Source organism: Octopus sinensis, linkage group LG2 (genome assembly GCF_006345805.1).
Source record: "Octopus sinensis linkage group LG2, ASM634580v1, whole genome shotgun sequence".
Lineage (NCBI taxonomy): Eukaryota > Metazoa > Mollusca > Cephalopoda > Octopoda > Octopodidae > Octopus > Octopus sinensis.
Genome location: NC_042998.1, coordinates 86,525,470 through 86,549,926, shown reverse-complemented (window position 1 = coordinate 86,549,926; position 24,457 = coordinate 86,525,470). Strand labels below are relative to the sequence as shown.

Below are 24,457 nucleotides of genomic sequence, written 5' to 3'. Positions count from 1 at the left end.
ACTTTGGCGTTGCTTTAAGTAGTAGTGCACCTCTTCTTTGTTTCTGACTAAAAATAGATTTATCTTTCATTTTGGTTACTCTTTATTGACATTTGAAATGAATAACTAAAAATTTCATATTCGCATCGTAATGCTTTTCTTTCTTTAAAAAGAAGAAAATGCTGCAAAGACTTGCAAAAACATTTGTGAAGTTTATGGCGATGATGCTGTAAGTGAATCAACTATTCAAAGATGATTTGGAAAATTTTAAGCTGGAAAGTTTAGCTTGGAAAATGACAGTCGCAGTAGATGACCTTAATAACTGGATGAAGATGTTTTGAAAGCAAAAATTGAAGTAAACTCAAATATCATGACTAGAGAACTTGCACAGGAGTTGAAAGTTCTAAAAGTACAGCTCATAAACACCCAGTGAAGCTAGGATAGATTTCTTGCTGATGATGAATGTATGGGTCCCTCACAAACTGTCAGAAAAGAATTGCTTGAACCAATATTCCATTTGTGATATGCTTTTGAAACGGAATGAAAGCATGCCTTTGTGAAACAACTTGTGACTGAGGATGAAAAACGGATTGTGTATGAAAACATTGTTTGAAAAAGTTCCTGGAGTTTGTGTAAGGATCTTCCAAAACAACAACGAAAGATGAATATCCATGCCAAAAAAGCTATGCCTTATGTTTGGTAGGATCATAAAAGCATTATTTATTATGAGCTTCTCCCACAAAACCAGACCATTTATTCTGATGTGTACTGTTGTCAGCTGGCTAATTTGAACCAAAAAATCAGAGAATTGAGGCTGGAGATTGCCAACAAGAAAGGGTTAGGGTTCTAACAAAACAATGCTTGACCACATATTATCCATTCAAAGTTACATGTAACATGGAAGATGTGTGTGTGACCGGCTATTTACTTGATTCCACATAAAATCAATACTTTTCATCTAATTTCGTTCATGCTCTGCAAATACATCACTTATGTTCCACAGATGGTTCTGCACTCTTTAGGTTTTTCACTTATGGAGTAATATGGAGTAATGGGGCTCCTAAAGAATGGCTCAGAAAAAACCTCCATTTCTGTTATAGGTGACTATTGTGGACAAGGAAGGTAACTCTTTACGAAGTAGTTTTCACAAATTGATTTCTCCTTTACATTTGTTTTCCCCCCACTTTTTCAGTTGACAATCGGTGGGTCGTACCCCACAACAAAACATTTCAGGCACACATCAACGTAGAATTCTGAATTTCTGGCAAATCCATATGTTACGTATGCAAGTACATCACCAAAGGATCAGACAAAGCTGTTTTTCAAATAAAATCTACATGATCAGCAGATTTTACAAATGATGAAGTGACTCTTTTCGAAACTGGATGCTACATATCCACAATGAAGCCATATGGAGAACCTTAGGATTCCCAATTCACGAATGATACTCTCCTATGATTCATCTCAGAGTTCATTTGGAAAATAAGCAGTGAATTTACTTCACAGAAGACAACTTCATTCAAGAAGCAGCCATACCACCAAAGTCCAATCTCACAGCCTTCTTTCACCTTTGCAAAGTCAACCCCGTCTCAAAGTCTATTTTGTATGCTGAAGTTCCACATTATTATACATGGAATCAATCATCTTCCTAGTGGCAATGATGAAAACAAAGCCAGCCTTTGCAGTTGGTTCCAGCTGTGTACAAAGGTGACACAATTGGACGTCTGTGGCTTATATAGGTAGCTCTTACTTCATGTCATTAAGGGACCAACCTCTTTCGACAACCTTCGCACAGTGGATGGCCACTTATGCAGCACTTTTAATGATGCCTGCTCCAAACGGTGACTGTTGGATACAGATGATCAATATGATAATGCAATCAAAGAAGCCTCTCTATGTCGTTCTTTGCACAAGCTCCTACACCTTTTTGCAATAATGCTGGTTTTTTAGCAACCTAACAGACACACATTCAATTTGGAATAAATACAAAGACATAATGTACCATGACATTTTGCTGCAGACTTGCCAAATAACATGTGGCATTGACACTCCCACTACCCTTGCCATTTACAACAGAGGGCTTCTTCTCTTGGAAGACTTGGTTATAGCAACTGGAGGTCAACATTTGGACGCTTATTCTCTCAACACTCCAGACAGAAATGAAGATGCCTGTCCCAATCTCCATATTCTCAGAGAAACATTCTACAACATCCACAAACTCAAACAGTACATTGCTAACAACGAGCCCCCTCTGAAATCCAATCAAGCCGACATATACAATTTTGTCCTTAGAAACATCTACACACACACTGGTGGTATCATCTTGTTAGACGCACCTGATGGAACTGGAAAAACATACCTCTTGAACCTTCTTTTTGTGAAGTTGCGGCATAATGGTGACCTTGCTATTGCTGTTGCCTCCTCAGGAATAGCCTCAACTCTTTTTGACAGCAGACAGACAGCACACTCTACCTTCAAATTGCCTTTCCATGTAGCACATCAAAACAACCCAACGTGCCACATAATGCATTCCTTAGATGAAGCGACAATTTTGAAAAAGTGCAAACTCATTGTTTGAGATGAAGCAGCGATGTCCCATAAATGTTCTCTGCAATTTCTTGATACCACAATGACAGACTTTAGATCGAACAACAACATCCTTAGAGGTACAACTCTACTTCTTGTAGGAGATTTTCAACAAACTCTACATATTATACCCAAAGGAAGACCTGCTGATGAACTTAATGTCTGCCTTAAAAAATCGCTCCTTTGATCAGATGTCGAATCAAAACAACTCACCATCAACATTAGATCATTTCTACAAACTGGACAGTCTACAACCCAGTTTTCGGAAATGCTCCTAAAATTGGCAATGGACAAATTACGTCCAATAACAACAGATACATTGACACTACCACCATTGGCCACACTGTCTCCTGCCCTGATGATTTATGTTCTATTGTTTACCCATATCTTAAAACAGAATACATAAATCCACATTGGCTTCAGAACTGGGCTGTTCTTGCACCTACAAATGCAGCTGCCAACATGCTTAAATATGACTTACTCAGTCAGCTACCTTCTTAAGAATGTCATTACAGATCAATTGACACCGTTACCGACTTCCTCCCCATGAACTTCACTTAAAAGTTGGTTGCCCTGTCATCCTCCTACACAATCTAAATGCACCCATACTATGCAATGGAACTTGCCTTGTAGTCAAATAAATGATGGACCACATCATTGAAACCCAAATTATCACAGGACATGGCAAAAACAATACCGTTTACATTCGGAAATTCTGCTAACCCCCAACAGACTGCTCCTACACTATGCAGAGACTTCACTTCTCTCTCAAACTCAGCTTCACTATGACAATTTATAAAGCACAAGGTCAGTTGCTGAAAGTTGACAGATTGGACCTTCAAACGTTATGCTTTTCATATGGACAGTTCTATGTCGGCTGTTCCAGAGTTGGCCATCCAGACAACTTATTCATCTATACTCCAGAAGAAAAATCTCATCTACAAAGCAGCCCTACAGTAGTTATTCCACTACTGCAATCTTCACATCAACACCAAACTGTAGCTGTTATCAATCAGATTTCCTGCAAGCATTTCATTGATATTTTGCTTCACTTCCCTGATTACTGTTAACAGTACATTACCTTCAATGACCCTTCTTACTTCACACACACTGTTCACTCATAAGCATGCTCTGACATTTGTACATGCCATTATTCTAAAAAAATTTATTCATTACCTAAGTTGCTTAATACCATATCATAAACTGCTAACAAAAATGGTAATTATACATTTTACATTTATCAACTTGAAACAACTCCTAATTGCGGGCTAATTTAACTTAAACCATCCACAGGAGTGCACCATTATAATAAATCACACTGTCCAAAGGACAGGTGCATTTGCTAGTATATATATATATATATATATTATTCAAAGAAATTCCGACTCTGTTTTTTATGCTTTATTTATATTCTTTATAATATTAATGTAGAATATAGAATATATAGTATGAATAATATATATAGTAAAATGAAATGACGTATTGATTGTCTTATTGAATAGATGAAATATTGAATATAAAATATTAAGGGGCTAGTATACTTTCTTCAATTAAAGCAGTCTTCAATGTTCCAGGTTGTGACAGGAGTCACAAGATTCAGTTGAATTAAGTGTTTAAATTGAAGCACCAAGTAAGTTCAGTATCTATTATAGGATAGGATCCCAATGCCTGTTAGTAGGTTGGTGTTTAGCTCAAAATGTTAAATACAAATGTACAATAATGACAGAAACTAATAACTTCATTTACATTGGGTAGTCTGTAGATATGAAGAAGCACCTAAATAACCATTTTTCATCTTTTAGACTTAGACACAAAGCTAATGGTACCTCATTTTCTATGAAAATCTAGGAACATAAGGATAGCAATAGGAGATTGTCTGCAGAGCTCAGCCATACAAAGATAGTCGATATGGATGTGAACTACGTTATATGGAAATTTACGAAATTTTTAAATATAGAGATAAGTGAAACCTAATTAATAGTAAATTAGACCTTGCTGTTGATGATGGTGAATATTAGTGGTTGAAAGTTAACATAGGCAAAAAAAAAAAATAAAAAAAAATAAAACCCTAATAATAATTTAACATTACTGAAAAGGTAGTGGGTAGCGAACTTCTTCACTACTTCAGGGAGTGACGACCCTGCCTGACATGAGTTCCGGGCTCAGCTGGCTCCGGCTGACAGTACCCGGTATGGGCCCCTATCCAGGGTTGCGGAAAGGAGACAACCTTCAATGAAATCCAGAGTGGAGCCCCGAAGGCGGTCTAGTGTTCGATTCGACACTCTTCCGGCAGCTCCTGCAACCAAGCTGGTACCAAACGTAATGCACTGCACTCCACTGGACTACATCAGCAAGGTCAAGAGAGGAAACCTGACGATTGGGCTACCCAGGACTTTCTTATCTATAGCCCAGGCCTGTGCAAAACTGGAGAGGACACTTCAGTGCTGCTGTAAAAAGCTGCAGAAACAACACGGGAAGTAAGTTACGAGTGATAAGTCCATTCAGATTGGCGTAAAATATGGACGCTACGGGTTACCTCTGCCGGTGGGAGGGACTTCCATGTCCTATTGGTTAGCTACTGCCCACCTCAAGCTGGGCAGCCCCCAGTTAATAAGGTGCTGACCCGCCACAAGCCGCCTGTTCCATTGGGTGCTTGGAGCTAAGAGTACAACTTGAAAAGCGGCCTGCAACCTCTGCACCAGGCAAGCAACTAAAATTCAAGAAAACACCAGCTCTGCAGTTGGCAAGCTGGAATGTCAGGACCATGTGTCCTGGAATATCTGACGATCTTCTCAGTATTGAAGACACAAGGAAAACGGCCATCATTGACCGTGAACTAAAGAGGCTCAACATAGATATTGCTGGGCTGCAGGAGACAAGACTTCCCTCAAACGGCAGACTCAAAGAGCAGGACTTCACCTTCTTTTGGCAGGGAAGAGATCCAGAAGAACCTCGTCAACATGGCATTGGCTTTGCAGTGAGAAACTCACTACTCTCCTCAACAGAACCACCATCGGGAGGCACTGAGCATATCCTCTCACTGCGCCTCTCGACTTCTTCTGGCTCAGTACATCTACTCAGCATCTATGCTCCCACTCTCTACAGCTCAGAGGAGACCAAGGACCAGTTCTACAAAGATCTCAACTGTGTCCTAGAAAATATACCAACGACTGAAAATATCTACCTTCTAGGGGATTTTAACGCTCACGTGGGATCTGACCATGATTCGTGGCCCATTTGTGTTGGACACTTTGGTATTGGCAACATGAATGACAATGGTCAGAGACTACTCGAATTCTGCACATATCACAACCTGTGCATCACAAACACATTCTTTACCAACAAGCCATCCCACAAGGCATCCTGGAGACATTCAAGATCTCACCACTGGCATCAGCTGGATCTCATCATTACACGGAGATCCTTTCTGAATTCTACTCTATTGACCCGCAGTTACCACAGTGCGGATTGTGACACAGACCACTCACTAATTAGAAGCAGGGTGAGGATTCTCCCTAAAAAAGTCCATCGCTCCAAGAAAGTGGGCCGACCAAGCATCAACACCGCCAGAACCTCGGACCCTACACTGCGAAAATGTTTTGCTGCTTCTATCAAGGTTGCCCTCAGTAGCTGCCCAACCTCCTCTGCTGAAAGTAGGTGGGACTATATCAGGGAAGCCTTGTATACGACATCATTGGATACTTTCGGCATGAGAGAAAGGCAAAACCCAGATTGGTTCAATGCTGGGCTCTCAGAGCTGGAGCCAGTTATCGAAGCAAAGCATGCAGCTCTGGTGCAATACAAGAGTGACTCTTCTACAAAGTCACTCGAAGAACTCAGAAAGGCACGAAATAAAACCCAACTGACAGCCAGACACTGTGCAAATAGGTATTGGCAGGAAATCTGTCAGAGTATCCAGTCAGCTGCTGACAGGGGCGACACCCGTGGGATGTATGCCGGTTTGAAGAAGGCCCTCGGTCCATCCGCAACCAAGTCAGCCCCTCTGAAATCAACTACTGGAGATCTGATCAGAGATCAAGGCAAGCAAATGGATAGATGGGTGGAGCACTACCAGGATCTCTACTCACGGGAGACCACAGTGGCTGAGGCTGCAGTCGAGTGTGTCAAGATCTTGCCAGTCATGTGCGAACTTGACAGTCCGCCATCTATAGCAGAGCTCACCAAGGCTGTTGACTCCCTAGCAAGAAATAAGGCTCCGGGAAAAGACGGCATCCCCTCAGAGATCATCAAAGCCGGCAAAAACACCATCCTGCTTCGGCACCTTCATGAGCTTCTGTGTCAGTGCTGGGAAGAGGGTACAGTCCCTCAGGATATGCGGGATGCCAACATCATTACGCTCTACAAAAACAAAGGTGACCGTGGTGATTGTAACAATTACCGTGGTATATCCCTTCTAAGCACTATTGGAAAGACCTTTGCCCGCGTTATCCTGGCCAGGCTACAACTACTTGCTTCTCGAATCTATCCGGAATCGCAGTGTGGCTTTAGAAGAAGCAGATCAACTATCGATATGATATTCTCCATACGCCAACTTCAGGAGAAGTCCAGAGAGCAGAAAATGCCATTATATATGGCCTTCATTGATCTAACAAAGGCTTTTGACTCGGTAAGCAGAACAGGCCTCTTCCTCCTGCTCCAAAAAATCGGATGTCCACCAAAGCTGCTGAGGATCATCAAGTCTTTCCGTGATGACATGCAAGGCACCATACAGCACAACGGTTCAACATCAGCCGCCTTCCAAATAAAAAATGGGGTAAAGCAAGGCTGTGTCCTCGCTCCTACATTGTTTGGCATCTTCTTCTCACTCTTACTGTCACATGCCTTTCAGACATCAGATGATGGAGTGTTTCTGCACAGTAGAAGTGACGGGAAACTGTTCAATCTCTCGCGCCTGCGTGCCAAGACCAAAATCAGAAACGTCCTGATCAAGGAGATGTTATTTGCTGATGATGCCGCTCTCTGGTAACACACACAGAAGAAGCCCTCCAAAGGCTCATTAACTGTTTTGAGCAAGCATGTAATGACTTTGGCTTAGCTATCAGCCTTAAGAAGACCAACATCATGGGCCAGGCTACATCAGACATCCCAAACATACATATTGGAGACCACAGATTACAAGAGGTGGAGAAGTTTACCTATCTGGGCTCTACCGTCACCTACAACCTATCCCTTGATGCTGAGCTCAATATACGCATTGGCAAGGCAGCTGCTGCGATGGCCCAACTCTCCAAACGGGCTTGGGACAACAATAAGCTGACCAAGACCACAAAAATGAAGATCTACCAGGCATGTGTACTCAGCACTCTACTGTATGGAAGCGAGAGCTGGACGCTATACACACGCCAAGAGCGTCGCCTAAACATCTTTCACCTGCGCTGCCTCCGAAAAATCCTCCACATCAAATGGCAGAATCATATCCCCAACAAAGATGTCCTCAGGCAAGCAGGAATACCAAGCATGTTTGCACTCCTCACACAAAGACGTATGAGATGGCTTGGGCATGTTAGCCGTATGAAAGATGGCAGAATCCCCAAGGACATACTCTACGGAGAGCTTGCTAGGGGTACTAGGTCTGTGGGTAGACCAATCCTACGTTACAAGGATGTTTGCAAAAGGGATATGAAGGCCTGCAACATCAACATTAGCGGTTGGGAGGCAGTCGCCGGCAACCGTGGAGAATGGCGACGTACAGTAAAAGAGGGTATACAGAGGAGTGACAGAAAGAAAGAGGAGAAATGGAAAGAAAGGAAGAGACATAAACAAGAGACCATGGCACTACAACCAGCCAGGAACAGTCTTCGCTACATTTGCAGTACCTGCCAGAGGGAGTGTTTGTCCAGGATAGGACTACACAGCCACAGCAAGAAATGTAACAGGAAATAAAATATAACAGCCAGACTAGACCTAGAAAAAAAAAAAAATTGCGCAACTCCATTGTCTCCCGAGACAGAAAGGATGCCAATACAATACAAGACCTTGGAATATCTTGTGTACATAGGATTTCCCATACCTTCAAATATATGAATAGATAATAGTATACATTTCACACTATGATTTGGTGGCAGAAATTATCTGGGTTGTCATATTATTCATAACATACCCTCTATTGTCTAGAAATATACGTAATAATCTTTCTCTAATAACCCCTGCCAATTTAATCCGCATTCCTTTATTCACATTACAAAAATTCTCCTTTGGTACTAAGATGATTTTGTTCCCTTATACTTATAATATGTAAATTTGCAATGGATTACTAGGTCTTGCACCTCCCCTAAGTATAAGGTATACCCCTTGAAAACTGTTATTATTCTACACATTTCTGTGTCTCTAATATTTTTTACAAATATTTTATAAAACTATTTCCAATGGTACCTTTATCTTACTTTACTCTTTTACTTGTTTCAGTCCACTTGACTGCGGCCATGCTGGAGCGCCACCTTCATAGTCGAGCAAATCAACCCCATGCATATTCTTTGTAAGACTAGTACTTATTCTATCCGTCCCTTTTGCCGAACCACTAAGTTATGAGGACGTAAACACACCAGTATCGCATGCTGCAGCACATCAAATGGAGTCTCAAGACAAAAGCGAGATGAGACTTTCTCAAGATCAGTAAATTCATACTGCAAGATCTTCTGGAAGGCACTTCCATCCAGTCAAAGGATTTTTTTAACAATATCAGACAATACAACTCTGCATTTCAAATGACATCCTTCAAATGACATCCTGCATTTCAAATGACAAAAATTTTGTCGTCAATGCTGCATTTTCTTATATCACCTGTTTCAACATAACTGTAATATACAAGCTATGCCATTTTAATCCCAAGCAATGCCAGGTATCTCTGCTAGTATTATATATATATATATATATATGTATATATAACACAGTATCTTAGTATTGACCAGACTATCAGGTGCTGGTCATAATGTCCTTCCACTTCTGTCTTGATGGCATCATTCTTTTCCATCTTGACCCAAACTGCTTAGCTAGATCATCTTTCCATTGTCATGAAGGCCTTTCAAGTTGCCTATTCTGATCTCTTAGATACCACTCAACAACTGTATAAGTCCACCTGTTGTCTGTGAACTTTGCAACATTTCAGGCCCAGTGGCACTTATGCTTTCAGTATTCAACAATCACATTGTTCACTCTGCTCTGTTATTGAATGATTTCATTTCAAATATGTTCTTGTAATGATATTCCTAGCTGGGATCTTTCTATAACCCTTTTCATCATCAATCATTCTATCCTTTTCATAGTAGTCCAAGTCTCACTTACATATAAAAGCACAGGTAATTATTGAATTAAACACTAGACATAGGCTCTATCATTCATGCACATTAACATTAGACATCATGCAAAGTATACTCATCTTATTTCTTGCTAATATTCACAGGCCTTCTGCATTTAATCCTCATGTTTCACTACCATGCAATATCTTACACCAACACATATGGTATTTACATGTTAAGAGTATGTTTTCATCAAATGGTATTTACCATTTGTAAAAATGTATAAATAGTTGCTCTTCCCCAATTGTAATTGTAGACACCAATCAGAATGTCTGTATGCAATGCTCTCAGAAATTTTATGAAAAACATGAATAAAGTAGGCAGTAATATGGCTGTGTGAAGCTTACTTCCCAACCACTTGATTTCTGGTTCAGTCCTACAGCATGGTACCTAAAGCAAGTGTCTTCTATTATAGCCTCAAGCTAACCAAAGCCTTGTGAATGAATTTGGTAGAAGGAAACGGAATGAAGCCTGTTGTGTGTGTGTGTGTGCGTGTGTGTGTGTGTGTGGTGTGTGTGTGTGTGAGTGTGTGTGTGTGTGTGTGTGTGTGCGTGTGTGTGTGTGTGTGTGTGTGTGTGTGTGTGTGCTTGATGACCAGTGTTGGTGTCTTTACATCCCCATAACTTAGCAGTTTGGCAAAAGAGACCAATAGAATAAGTAAAAGGTTTAAGAAAAAATGTACTGAGAGTAGATTCTTTCAACTAAAAATTGTTTAAGGTAGTGCTCCAGCATGACTGCTGTCTAATGACTGAAACAAGTAAAAGATAAAGATAGTAATAAATAGGAACAATACAGGACATATGTACTGTCCCTATGCTAGGATATTTACATGGACCCATTAAGCAATTGTTATGAATTAGTTTATATAATAAAGTTCCTTCATTTCATCCATTCAATGATTAGTGCAAGAGTGAAATAAGACAACTTTCTAAATGTATATTTAGCGAAAGCAACTTTCTAAATATATATTTAGAGAAAGTTGCTTTAAATAAGCTCTGATTGTTGTCTTTTAGTCCCAGTTTAGACCTATGATCAAAGACAAAGTAGCCATGACAATCTTAGCCAGACAATATTATCCAATGTGCCTTAATTTAATGACAGTACAGCGTGATTTAAGGATATATGACTGCAATTTTTAGCTGGTTTAGTGATCACTTACAGACTCCTTTTTGGCTAGATCTTATTGATTTGTAAACTTGATAATGAAGAAAAAATATGTATGTACTCAAATTGTTTTAGAAAAGCAAAATGGTGTAAACATACCTTAACAGTAGCTGTAGTATCCAAGCCATTGGTGTCGTTAGCCTTAATAAGCATTTGAATATATCCACTGACACTTGAATCAAGATCTGCTTTTCGATAAATACCACTATTTCTTATTTCAAAGGGAGTCTTCAATTGTTTCAATGCATCATTGCCAAAGTATTCAAAGGATTCAATGAAATATTTATGCTGCTTATTCTTTGGGTCAGTATCTGCATCATTCACATAATACTAACAAGAAAATATCAAAGAACCTTATAAATACTTTTGATCCACATATAATAATCTTAAAATTCAAGAAATACATACATAAATAAAATGGTACAAGCTCTAATAAAATAAATGTGAGCAAAATGTTAAATTTTATAATGAATTGAGTAAATCCCACTAATACTTATTTTATAATTCCTCTAAAGGGATGAAAAGGCAAAGTCAAATTCCATGTGTTACAGACTCAGAACAATTTCAAATTCCAACTGAAGTTGCACCATATGAATTCAAGAAGAGATATCTTCTCTATCAACTTGAGAAATTCAAGACTAAAATATGTATAAAATCTCCCCTACCATAAATTCAATTGAAGGGGAAACATGATAGATCTTATTGATTTCTAATCTAAAATAAGGAAGAAATTTATATCTCATCTGTTTGAAACCCTGATAGATTATGGAACTAATTGTCTTGTTTAGTTTTGTTCTCAATGCCTGGAGTTCAAATACGACAAATACTGAATTTATTTATCCTCCTCTGACCATATGAAAACTATTCAACAACACAACTTAGAAAATAAACTTGAGTTTCATAAAAAGTAATCAACATAAAGAAAGCTCAGCAATGAATGAGTTTATGGATGATTAATGGGTTGGATGGGTGTTGATAAAGGAGCAAAAACTCCCAAAATATGGCATATATACCCATTACTCATTTTCCCCTCTTCAATCTCATTGTTTGTCTTCATCTGGCACCTTGGATATGAAAATCATAACTAAATCAATACTGGTTACAATTTCTATGAAAAATCAGTAGAGATGATCTTATAACATGGTTTAAGTGCACTACTAATACAGTAGTACACTGTAGTACAAAGGTGGTGAGCTGGCAGAATCATTAGCACTGGGCAACGGTATTTCGTCTGCTGTTACGTTCTGAGTTCAAATTCCGCCGAGGTCGACTTTGCCTTTCATCCTTTTGGGGTTGATGAAATAAGTACCAGTTACGCACTGGAGTTGATGTAATCGATTTAATCCCTTTCTCTGTCTGTGTTTGTCCCCTCTATGTTCAGCTCCTTGTGGGCAATAAAGAATAAATACAGTAGTACACAGTATTGACTCATGAAAACATTTAAAATAAGCTCTGAAAGTTTCAGCATTTAAATATACTTACTTTAAACTCTAATATTTTTTCTTCTTTAGAAATATCAAATATAATAGCTTTACTAAATGTCTTTTCAGTAAATATTGGTGGATTGTCATCAGCATCTTGAATGACAACATCTATAATCATTTTGTTGAGTAAATCAGGAGAGGGAGATTTAGGACATGAAGCATTATATGTGACCTCAATACAATTCTGGACAAATACCACCAGTTTTAAGAATTTTGTTGTTTCATAATCAACTTCTTTCTTGGTCTCAATTAAAGCAGCATTAGAATCATTCTTTAAAACAAAATAGCTTGCAGGTTCACTATCAACTGAAAAAGTTCAAAAGATGTAAATGAAAGAGAATCAAAGCAATTAAAATGGGTTTAGGAAAAAGAAGAAAATCAGTATGTAATTTATTTAATGGGTAATTTAAGTAAACAGTTGTTTCAAGATGACATAGATTGTAGTAGTCTGAAATTCAAATCAAGTTTATTATTTTCTTTTGCTATGTGCATGAATAGTCAAAGCCCCACATGAGAACTCAATCACAACACTGCAGACTAATTTATATAATTTCATAATTCTCTCACTGCTCTTTCTTATGTGCTGCACTGTTCTATGATACATATAGCTAGATAGACTGGACCATCGAGATTCAAGTGTTTTTGCTAATAAAAAATAGTTTATCTGTTCTGATGTCACAGACAGTAAAAGGCTCATACAACTTTGAACAGGTTACACAAGCCTCTCCCAAAAGACATTCTGATTCATCTAGACTTACAGATTTGTAATGTGATTCCAAGATACAATATACAATTTACAATATATTCTTTCCTTCTAAATCTATAAGTATAATTCCATGCTGCTCAATATCTCTTAACTTGTCTCGCTCTTTTCTTTATATCTTATAGTATTTTATACAACACTGTTCCATTACAATGTTTCCCTTGTTCTGTGTGAACTTCAGTTTAAAACAGAACTTCTCAGTGGTTTGCAATAGAGTGTCTCTTTAGAATGCTCATCATTCCTCTAGATTATATAATTTCACCATCATTGTACTTAAACACTATAGCATAGATTATAAATCTTTCGCAAATCTGCAGACAAGGATTGATTTATAATTATAGAAGTTCCTCTTGCTTTTTTAATGCCCTCAAACAATGTATAAACAATATAACTCTTAATACTGCCTTGAGCTCACTGAGTCTGAAAACCCATTAAATGATACATCTGATGATAAATATTCAAGTAATTTACTTATTTGAATTTGAGAAACAAATAGATATTTATCCTTAAATTTTAAAGAATAGTAGGAATGTGGAATTTTATTATGCAACTCTAATGTACTATAAAATAAATTAAATGTTTTTATAAGTCAACACCACATCCTAGCAGTGCTCTTTACAATATTTTGTTACGGTTATTTCTACAGAAACTATAGCCAGCACTGATTTTTTGCTATAACGTTTCATATCTTTATATTTAAAACTTTTTAGAATAAAATATATCCAAACAATTCAATATAATGAAAATGAACCAGCTCTGGCTCTGAGTACAAATGTCTTGTTTTCATAAGTTTTGAATTAAAATCTTCCACCAAACTCTAGTCACAATTTATGTTCCTAACACTAGCTTAATGATAACTAAGTTATTTTAATTAAATTCTTTGTTATATTTAAGATTAATTGAAAGATACATAGATCATCTCAAAATAGGTACGGTAATGAAAGGGTTAAAATGGGTATCAAAGTTGCTTAGCCCCAGGCTAGCCCTAATCAGACAGACTAATTTCAGTGACTTTCCTTTATTTATCAGGATAGCTAGGATCACTCTTTCAGTTTACTGTTTCTATTTTCAAGGTGATATGGAGAGAATTGAGGGCATTGGTTGCTATCAATTGGGTCAAGTGAACTTGTAGAAATTCCCATTTGCTAGTGATTGGGCATTAAACTTAACTGCAATATTAATGATTCTTGTCACCTACTTTGGCAATAGTTCTCATTAAGGATATAAGAAAATTTACCTTCCAGTAACTCAAGGGTGCACCCTGACACATTTTCACCACCATTCTTTTTCTCTTCCAACTGGAGTATCCAGTAAGATATTCTATTATCTTTAACTTCTTATCACATAGCATAAAACCAGCTCCCTCAATACATCCCTACCACCTCAATTGAGGAGGAGACTTACAAGTTACATGGTAACCACACTAGTGCTAGTACCATTTAAAAAACACCTGACATACTGTGTAAAGTGATTGGCATCAGGATAGGCATCTAGCCATAGACATCAGATCAAAGCAGACATTGAAGATTGAAGTTGTCCTCTGGCCTGCCAGCTCCTGTCTCACTGGTCAACCCACACTAGCATGGAAAATGGACATTAAATGATGAGGATAATGATGATGATGAACTTGGCACTTAAATATTTGTGCTTACACTGAGGTTTCAGTTGTTGACACTTTCTAAATCAATAGTTATTGTTGTTTGACTCAGGTCAGCCTTGATTTCAGTGGACCTATGTTCAAAGGTATTCCAGATATGACTATGCTGTCTCAACAACAACATTGTTTAATGCCTTTCTTGCATTAAGACAGTAGAATGTGATTTGAAGGAAATTTGACAGTTATTTCTGGAAAGTCTAGCAACCTTTTATAAGCACCCTCAGTGGCTTGTATTCAATAGTTAGGGTATCACAACCAATTCCAAGAGGAACACTCCACTCAAAATCCAAGTTTTATAATCTACTCCAAAGGAATTAAATCCATACTCCTTATTTATATCTAAGTGAAGCATTTCTTTATCTTAAATAGCAGCATGCAACCAACATCAAATTGCCTTTCTTTTGACATTTGTACCATAGAAGTGACCAATCAGAAGACTTAATTCCTACAGCATTTGGCATTGTACTTCTTTTAATCTATCCTCAAAACTGTCTATATGCTGCTCACCTAAACAAGCTGGAGGACATCTTGCTGGTGAGTTTCATTTTAGGCTCGGTTTTTACAAGATGCCCCTTACCCCCACCCAACACCAACCAATTTACAGAGTGCATTTTTCTTTTTGTGGCACCAGCATTAGAGAGATGTCATGTCCATGATATGACTTGTGGGACCTCTTGATGTTTCTGCTCACTTCTCAACATCTTTACAAGATGAGAGGCATGAGTAATTAAGGGCTGAAGGTATGCTTACAAAGGGCGAAAGAAGTTCTCTGAGACAGATTTTTTGCCTGGCAAGATACTCTTCCTGTCACCCCACGGCCAAACATGATTTCATAGAATACTATAAATGAATGACACTGCTTGTGGGACCGTGACAATATTCAGTGGGACAAACAGAACTCAAAACATGATGTGGAATTGCAAAGACTAGAAAGAAATGAAGTAAACATGTTCCACTGGATGTGCAATGTCAATGTACATGAACATTAGAATACAAACGTATTGAGAGAAAAATTGGGCACAAAAGGAATCAGATGTAATAAGCAAGAGAGAAGACTGTTAAGAACGCATGATGCACATGGGCAGCTGTATAAGGAAATGGTGATCCTTTAACATGGCTAAAACCTATGGATGAAGAAGACCCAAGAAGTAGTGAGGATAATCATAATAACAAAGATAATAATGGTTTCAAATTTTGGCACAGTGCCAGAAACTTAGGGAGAAGTTGGTACTTGTTTTATCGACCTTGAAAGGATGAAAGGCAAAGTCAACCTCGGCAGAATTTGAACTCAGAATGAAGAGACAAACAAAATACTACTAAGCATTTTGCCCATGTGATAACAATTCTGTCATCTCGCAACAATGATAATAAAGATAGTAATTATGATGATAATAAGCAATCTACTGATTTTAGTGATAGTAATAATACTGGTGGTAGTGACAGTATTGGTAGTTGTAATAATAACTCTAATATGTCAGATCACTTTTAGTGCTAATCTGATTTATGGTTGGGCCATCAGTGACTAAACTGGCAACTTTACCAAGCACTTGCCAGGTAAGGAAGGTAGCTTTTGTCAGACAACCTGCAGAACAAATAGCAAAACCTGTTAAAGGGTGGATGAATTCATTAGAATCAACAGCCATCCAACTATATGAGTCTTTAATATATCAGGTCACTTTTAGTGCTATTGGTAACGTGGAATCCAGTACAACCTGTTCCATGGTCACACCATTGGCAACTAAATTTCCAACCCTACTCAAAATTTGCCTGGTAAAGGGGGTGGACTTTGTTAGTCATTCTGCATGATGAAAAACAAACTTGTTAAGGGGTAGATGAACTTTCTAGAGGCAACAGCCATCTAAGTAAGTGCTGCAACAATAAATACTGGAAGTGACAACCAGCACAGGATAACCAGCTTCAATGAGGGCAGCCAGGCTTCTCAGAAGTCTTGGCTGACAACCTGTCTTGTAATGGTAACATGATATAATTATTGATTGGGGGGAAACTTTAAAACACATACCTCAATTATGAGAGACATGTCAATAATAAAAAGTAATCCTAACAGTAACAATAAGGCTGTAGATTTTAGCAAAGGGGTTACATCTCGAAGGTGACTTATTAAAATAACAACACAGACCCAGTTGTAATCAAGTTACTGTGAATCACAACAACAAAGGAGGCTAAAATGGACAAAAGGGAACTACAAATTGTAGTCTGAATGTTATATTTGGAGTGAGCCAGAGAAAAGAGGCTATAGGCAAAAGTTATTAAAGCTCTGGAAAAAATAGTCCTCTGAATGTCGACCGAACAGAGGGACCAGCCATCTGAATTGACAGTACCTTGGTAGATAAAACAATTAAGAGTATGAAGACAGGGAAAGCCCCCAGCCCATCATGAATCACTACAGTGATGTTCAAAATATCTGGTAGTGTTGGCTATAGCCTAGTCACCCGTATAGTTAACCAGGTGATGCATGAAGGAGTCATACCCAATGACTGGTGTAGCAGCACCATAGTAAATTGCTACAAAGGTAAAGGTGACACTTTAGATACAAATAATTACAAGGTATCAAGTTACTGGATCAGGTAATGAAGGCCACGGAGAAGGTAATAGCCCAACTAATTAGGGACAGAGTCAGTTTAAATGAGATGCAGTTTGGATTCGTGCCAGAGAAAAGTACCATTGATGCTATATTTCTGGTAAGACAGCTGCAGGAGAAATACCTGGCCAAAAATAAACCTTTGTAACTGGCTTTTGTTGACATGGAGAAAGCCTTTGACAGGGTCCCCCAATTCCTTATCTGGTGGTCAATGAGGAAACTAGAGATAGATGAATGGTTAGTGAGAGCTGTGCAAGCCATGTACAGGAACGCTATCAGTAAGGTGAGGGTTGGCAACGAGTACAGTGAAGAATTCCGGATAGAGGTAAGAGTCCACTCATGTTCAGTCCTCAGCGCTTTCATATTTATCATAGCCCTTTAGGCAATAACGAAGGAATTCAAGACAGGATGCCCCTGGGAGTTCCTCTATGATGATGACATTGCTCTAATTGCTGAGTCACTATCAGAACTAGAGGAGCAGTTTCAAGTATGGAAGCAAGGATTAGAATCGGAAGACCTTAGAATCAACCTAGCTAAAACCAAAGTCCTAATATATAGGAAGGCAGACAAACCTCAAATCCCTTCAAGTAGATGGCCCTGCTCAATCTGTAGAAAAGGCGTAGGTAGAAACTCCATAAGATGTACCTGGTGTAAGCTATGGACACATAAGAGGTGCAGCAATATCAAAGGAATGTTAACTGGGAAGATAATTTTTGAATGTGGCAGATGCTCAGGAGCAATTAACACTGAAAATGTGCAGAGAACAACTTCTGCCACATTCCAGGGAGAAAACTAGAAGTAGTTGATAGCTTCCATTACCTAGATGACCAAGTCAGTAGTGGGGGTGGGTGCACTGAAAGTGTAACTGCTAGAATAAGAGTAGCCTGGGCAAAGTTCAGAGAGCTCTTACCTCTGCTGGTGGCAAAGGGCCTCTCACTCAGAGTAAAAAGTAGATTGTATGATGCATGTGTATGTACAGCCATGCTACATGGAAGTAAAACATGGGCCGTGATTGCTGAGGACATGCATAAGCTTGCAAGGAATGAAGCCAGTATTCTCCGCTGGATGTGTAATGTCAGTGTGCATACACAACAGAGTGTAAGTACATTGAGAGAAAAGTTGGACTGAAGAAGCATCAGTTGTGGTGTGCAAGAGGGATGACAGTGCTGATATGGTCATGTGGCAAGAATGGGTGAGGATAGCTGTGTTAAGAAGTGTCACACTCTAGCGGTTGAGGGAACCTGTGGAAGAGGTAGACCCAAGAAGACCTGGGATGAGGTGGTGAAGCACAACCTTTGAACATTAGACCTCACTGAGGCAATGACTAGTGACTGAGACCTTTGAAAATGGGATATGCTTGAGAAGACCTGATGAGCCAAGTGAGACAATAAACCATGGCCTATGCCAGGGGTGTAACCAGCCCACTTATGTGTACCTTTCCTTCATTGGACACTAAACTCTGCTTGCGAAGACCTATTGAGGCAAGTGAAATCGAAATCAAATTCGGTGACTGGCATCTGTGCTAGTGGAGTGCTAAGAGAACCATCTAAGCATGATTGTTGCCAGAGCAGCTAACTAGCTTCCATGCCGGTGGCATGTAAAAAGCACCATTCAAGTGTGATCATTTCCAGCGTCACCTCACTGGGACTTGTGTCAGTGGCACATGAAAAAATATTCGAGCGAGGTTGTTGCCAGTGCCACTGGACTGGCTCCTCTGCAGGTAGTACATAAAAAACACCATTTGAGCGTGGCTGTTGCCAGTACTGCCCGACTGGCCCTCGTGCCGGTGGCATGTGAAAGCACCCACTACACTCTCAGAGTGGTTGGCATTTGGAAGGGCATCCAGCTGTAGAAACTCTGCCAGATCAGATTGGAGCCTGGTGCAGCCAACTGGTTCGCCAATCCTCAGTCAAATCATCCAACTCATACCAGCATGGAAAACGGACATTAAATGATGATGATGATGATGAAGAAGAAGAAGAGCTGAAAGATGTGAGTGAATAAAGATTGACTGATCAGATTAGACAAATTAAGACCAAAGTGTGATTAGAGATGGAAAAAGAGAAGATTACAATGGAAGTGAGAAAGTAACTGTAAGGATCTATAGGTCCAGAAGAAATGCACATAGACCAAGGGAGTCTACCAAGGGGACATGCACAAAGAGAATCTACGTACCTCTAACTAGAGAGTCACTGGTAGAAAATAGCCCAGAACTGGCTACTTTCAATGACAGAATTCTGGAAGTAATGTTCTTTGAGGAAAGGAAAAAGTTATCATCATTGAAGCCATGTTATAGGTCAGAACTCAGAAAAATAAATGAAGTTGTCATGAGAATTCCATTTGAGGATATCACTGTGTTAAATTCCTTCACACATGTCATTACAGAGAAGATGGACTAAACTTTCATCCTTTTGAGGTTGACTAAGCTTTCATCTTTTTGAGGTTGATGAATTAAGTACCAGTGGAACACTGGGGTCGTAATCAACTACCCCCCCCCACATACACACACACAATTTCAAGCCTTGTGCTTATAGTAGAAAAGATTATTATTCATTTATTCACTTAACTCCTGATTTATCTATCATTTCTCAACTCCATCTCATAGCTTAGAGATGTAACAATTTTCTCAAGGTTTGTTTTTGAGCAGTAAGAATCTGTCTTTCTGCATTCTTTAAAATAAATCATGTCTTAACTAGCTCCAGGATCCTTCATCAGCTTCATCTATTGTCTGTTGAAAAAATTCTCCATTCCCTCCATTTAACTTAGATCAACTAACTTTTTAACTCTTCTCATACATCTAGAAGTTTACACCTTATTTTGGTGCTCATCATCTGGCCTAATTGAAAAGAACAAGATATTTATCACTCTCTTCATTCACTTCTCTTATCTGCTCATCATCTGGAAGTTGTACTCTACTGCTATCTATTTTTTGCCCTCTCCTCAGTTCAATAATAGCACATTTTTCTGGACCAAATGTCATCTGGATGCCCTGTGAGGAAATTCATACAGTCTGAATAAGCAGAGGTAGCAATGGGTGAAATTCACTCAGCGTGCTAACAATTCTGCTAGCTCATCGCTTTAAATAAGAGAATAATAATAATAAATCTTTGCATCAGTATTCATAGGCCAACAAATAGATTTCATGTCACATATTTGTTCTGGGCATGGAAAGCAGAGGTTAAATAATGATGATGATGTTACTGCTGCTGCTGCTGATGATGCTGATGAAGATGATGATGGTGATGATGATGATGGAGATGGTGATTATTATTATTATTATTATTATTATTATTATTATAATTATTATTTTTATTATTATTCAGAAGTTTTATTTTTATAGTGTGCTTTCACTTCACTACCGAGTGCAGCTCTGTGTGCCTTGGGTATGTGCTGTGGTTTGCTGTGATGCTCTTATGGTTACTGTATTGAAAGTGTTTTGTGTAGGATGTGTGCAGTGCCCAGTAGTACAATTTTCTGTATGTTATATATATGTCATGGTGTTTTTGTTATGTATTTGTCTGAATATTTTTTTATCATACCTAATGCGCCTACTATGAAAGGAATTATTTCTGTTTTTAGATTCCACATCCGATTCCTCTATTTCCAGGTCTTTGTATTTTGAAAGTTTCTCCATTTCTTTTAGAGAAACGTTGTCACCTACTGGTATTGATACATCAATTAGAAAGCATTTTTTTCTTCATGATCACAGACAACTATATCTGGCCTATTGGCCTTAATTTCTCTATCTGTGTGTATTGGCATATCCTAGAGTATTGTTGCTTTCTCTTGTTTTCTGTGACTTTTTCTGGTGTGTGTCTATACCATCTTTTTTCTGTTGTTATTTCATTATTATTATTATTATTATTATTATTATTATTATTATTAGGCTCTAAATGCACTCTACGAAAAATCCTTCAGAAACAAAGTCTTCATGAAAATTAATAACCATAAACATAATCAAGATGTTTAAAATAATGATATTTATGTAGTAAGATGCATTATGATTTTGAGGTGTATCTTTTGCTAAAACAAATTTGTCTTATATTCTTTAAATGCAGTAATTGACTCATTTATTTTTGTTAACAAAGTTTTCAAAGTTTTTACTTACCAATAGTATAACATAAATCAAATCCAGAATCTTTAGCCTTCACTGAAGCAATAGCTATCGGTGGTGGTCCTTCTTTAATAGGGAATGTGTCATTAGGCTGGAGAAATTCAGGGGGCTCATCATTAATGTTTGTAACATTCACAGATAACAAAAATACTGTAGGAATTGAAGAGAGCGATGGAGTACCAGAATCAGAAGCTTTTATTTCAACCTAGAAATTAAATATTGATGGCATTTTATTTTATTCTTATTGGTTAAGAAATGAAAGTATATTCACAAAAATGACATGCACTTTGAGTATCAACTTTGTATCTGTGTAACACTAAATTGTCTATGAATCTACAATGCCAGCACTAACAATAACAGTCTTTTTTCTTTTTGTAATTTTGGCATGTGTTGCACAGAACACTTTCAAGCAGTATTTAATAACAATATACCTTTTTTATGCCAACTTTTAATCAATTCTTTCAACATAAACGGATACAGGATACCTCTTTTTACAATTAGAATAAATATGGATAACAGGAGTATACATACAGATAACTGAAATACATGATAATAATAATGCTCATTCGTCATTGTTAATGGTGACCAGGACATCATATGGGAGAAGATATGTCGTGGTGCATCCAGCCATGGTCAATCAAGCTAATGCCTGCTCAGAAGGTTCTGCTACTGGTCAGACACTGTTGGTCTGCAGGGAATGAAGGCAAGGATTTGGCTCTGGATTTGCACAGCTCACATTTTCTTTGTGCTTCTATGATCTTACTCTGTTCATAGAAGTGGCACCTCTGTTGGTGCAGCTACACCAGGCAAAGCAGTCCTGTGCCTGCATTTCTCAGGTGTCAGGGTTGATCTGAGTGCACTTCAGTGAGGTTTTGTGTGTATCTTTGAAGTGCTTTTTCTGCCCACCTTGTGTGCACTTGGCTTCTGCTAATTCATTCTCCAGATCTATGAATATTGACAATGGAGTTGACACATACCTCACAAAGGGAAGCTCAGCATTCAGGTGGCTATGTGAATCAGTATGGGAGAGGAAAGGCATTAAGCTAGCCACCAAGTTGAAGATGTACAAAGCAGTTGTACTGTGAGATTTGGACAGTTTACAAACACCATGCCAAATGGCTAAACTTCTTCTGCATGAAGTGTCTGAGAAACCCAATGAAAATCACCTACAAGACAAGGTCCTAGACATGGACGTCTTCTCTGGAGCTGATCTGCTAAGCATTTACATTCTGGTGAGGAATGCACAGGTTAGGTAGGCAGGCCACCTTGTTTGAATACATGACACAAAAAACTGTTTTGCAGTCAATTGGCAGAAAGCAACTGGAATACATATGAATAAGCTAGAAAACATATGGGAATATCGAATACAAACACTGGAATACACAAAGATTATTGGAATACACATGGATAACACTTTATAATGATCTTACTTGGTATAATGGTTTCTTTTCATAATCTAGCTTCTTCTCCAAAATAACATTTCCAGATTTGTCTACTTTAAAATTACTGTTATCAGCTTTACTTTCCAGTTCATAATTAATTTCAGCATTAACACCAAAATCTTTGTCTGATATGTTGATTTTATATATAGTAGAGCCAGGACATGTTGACTGCAAAGAAGAAAGAAAAATTAAACAAATATTAGAAAAATATTTTTGAAAATTGTCATTGTTTTTATTTGATTTGGCATTGAGTATCAACACAGAATTTATATATTGGTGCAGCTGTTTATATTAATCATTTATCAAATACATTTTATTCAAGAGTAACTTCTTTAGTTTTTATAAAAGCTTATCGTTGACTTTTAACATTAGCATAATTGTAAACATTGAGAAAAGAGGAGTACATCTGATTGAATTTACTGCCAGTGCATTTGTTATTTCATCAATTATTTCTTTAATTTTACCAAAGCATTTCAGTTTACATCTGTAGCCAAGTTTTTAACTCATTACTTTCCTATATCAATAGAGTAACAAATGGAAATTTAATGAAAATGAAAATATGTGTTATAGTTTTCAAGGAAGATAAAAGTAAAAAGATGATTATAAAAATATATTAAGATAAATTTAGTAGAATTTTTTTTCACGTCAATACTAAGAAACTAAGTCAATACTAACAAAATACTAAGAACTGTTTTTACATTTTCTGTTTGCAAATCAAGTTAACTAATGTACTAAAGCCTGTACACTTAGTGGCTTTAAATAGCTGTAAGCTATTTCTCTTTACACATTCCAAAAATGAGTACAACAAAATTCAATACTCAGTCAAATCAATCAATTTTTGTCTGCTTGTAGAAGAGACAGCAAATTAAATTTATCCAAATCTCATAGTATCAGCTAAAAGATATTAAGTTTACTTTAATTATACATTTAAACTGATTACACAAGTTGTTTATTGCCATAATAACAAAAAAGGATAAGAATTGGGGGTCTCAAAACTATTTGACTCTGCAGGCTGTACTGAAGCAAAAATTAAAATTCATAGGCCCACAAGGGACAATTACTTTTAATGTCGTATGCTGTTTTCCTGCAGATCAAAAATATGATCATCAATTCCAATATCCTTCAGCTTCTTAAGCAACATTTGGGTGTTGTATCAAGTGCACCAATTATCACAGGACCATTATTATTATTATTTAAGATGTCACACATTATCCAATATCGTTATGTTGTTGATTGAAGATATTGCATCTACTGGGGGTTTGTACTATCTCTCAAGTCACCACAAGGACCTCAGACAGGCAGTACTTTATGTAATATGTGTGCACTTCCAAGCAATGCCAATTTTTGCAGTAC

The 24,457-nt window shown here is 37.9% G+C and overlaps 1 protein-coding gene across 1 annotated transcript in view; it reads right to left on the bottom strand.

Moving 5' to 3' along the window:
- The window catches only part of LOC115225134 (protocadherin Fat 4), a 549,120-nt gene that overhangs the window by 14,066 nt on the left and 510,597 nt on the right, over window positions 1-24,457 (bottom strand). The window contains exons 34-37 of the mRNA XM_036500736.1: window positions 23,093-23,272; window positions 21,657-21,867; window positions 12,528-12,835; window positions 11,145-11,375 (exon numbers count right to left, since the gene is read on the bottom strand). Coding sequence (XP_036356629.1) covers window positions 11,145-11,375; window positions 12,528-12,835; window positions 21,657-21,867; window positions 23,093-23,272 — 930 coding nt within the window. The remainder of the gene's footprint in view (window positions 1-11,144; window positions 11,376-12,527; window positions 12,836-21,656; window positions 21,868-23,092; window positions 23,273-24,457) is intronic.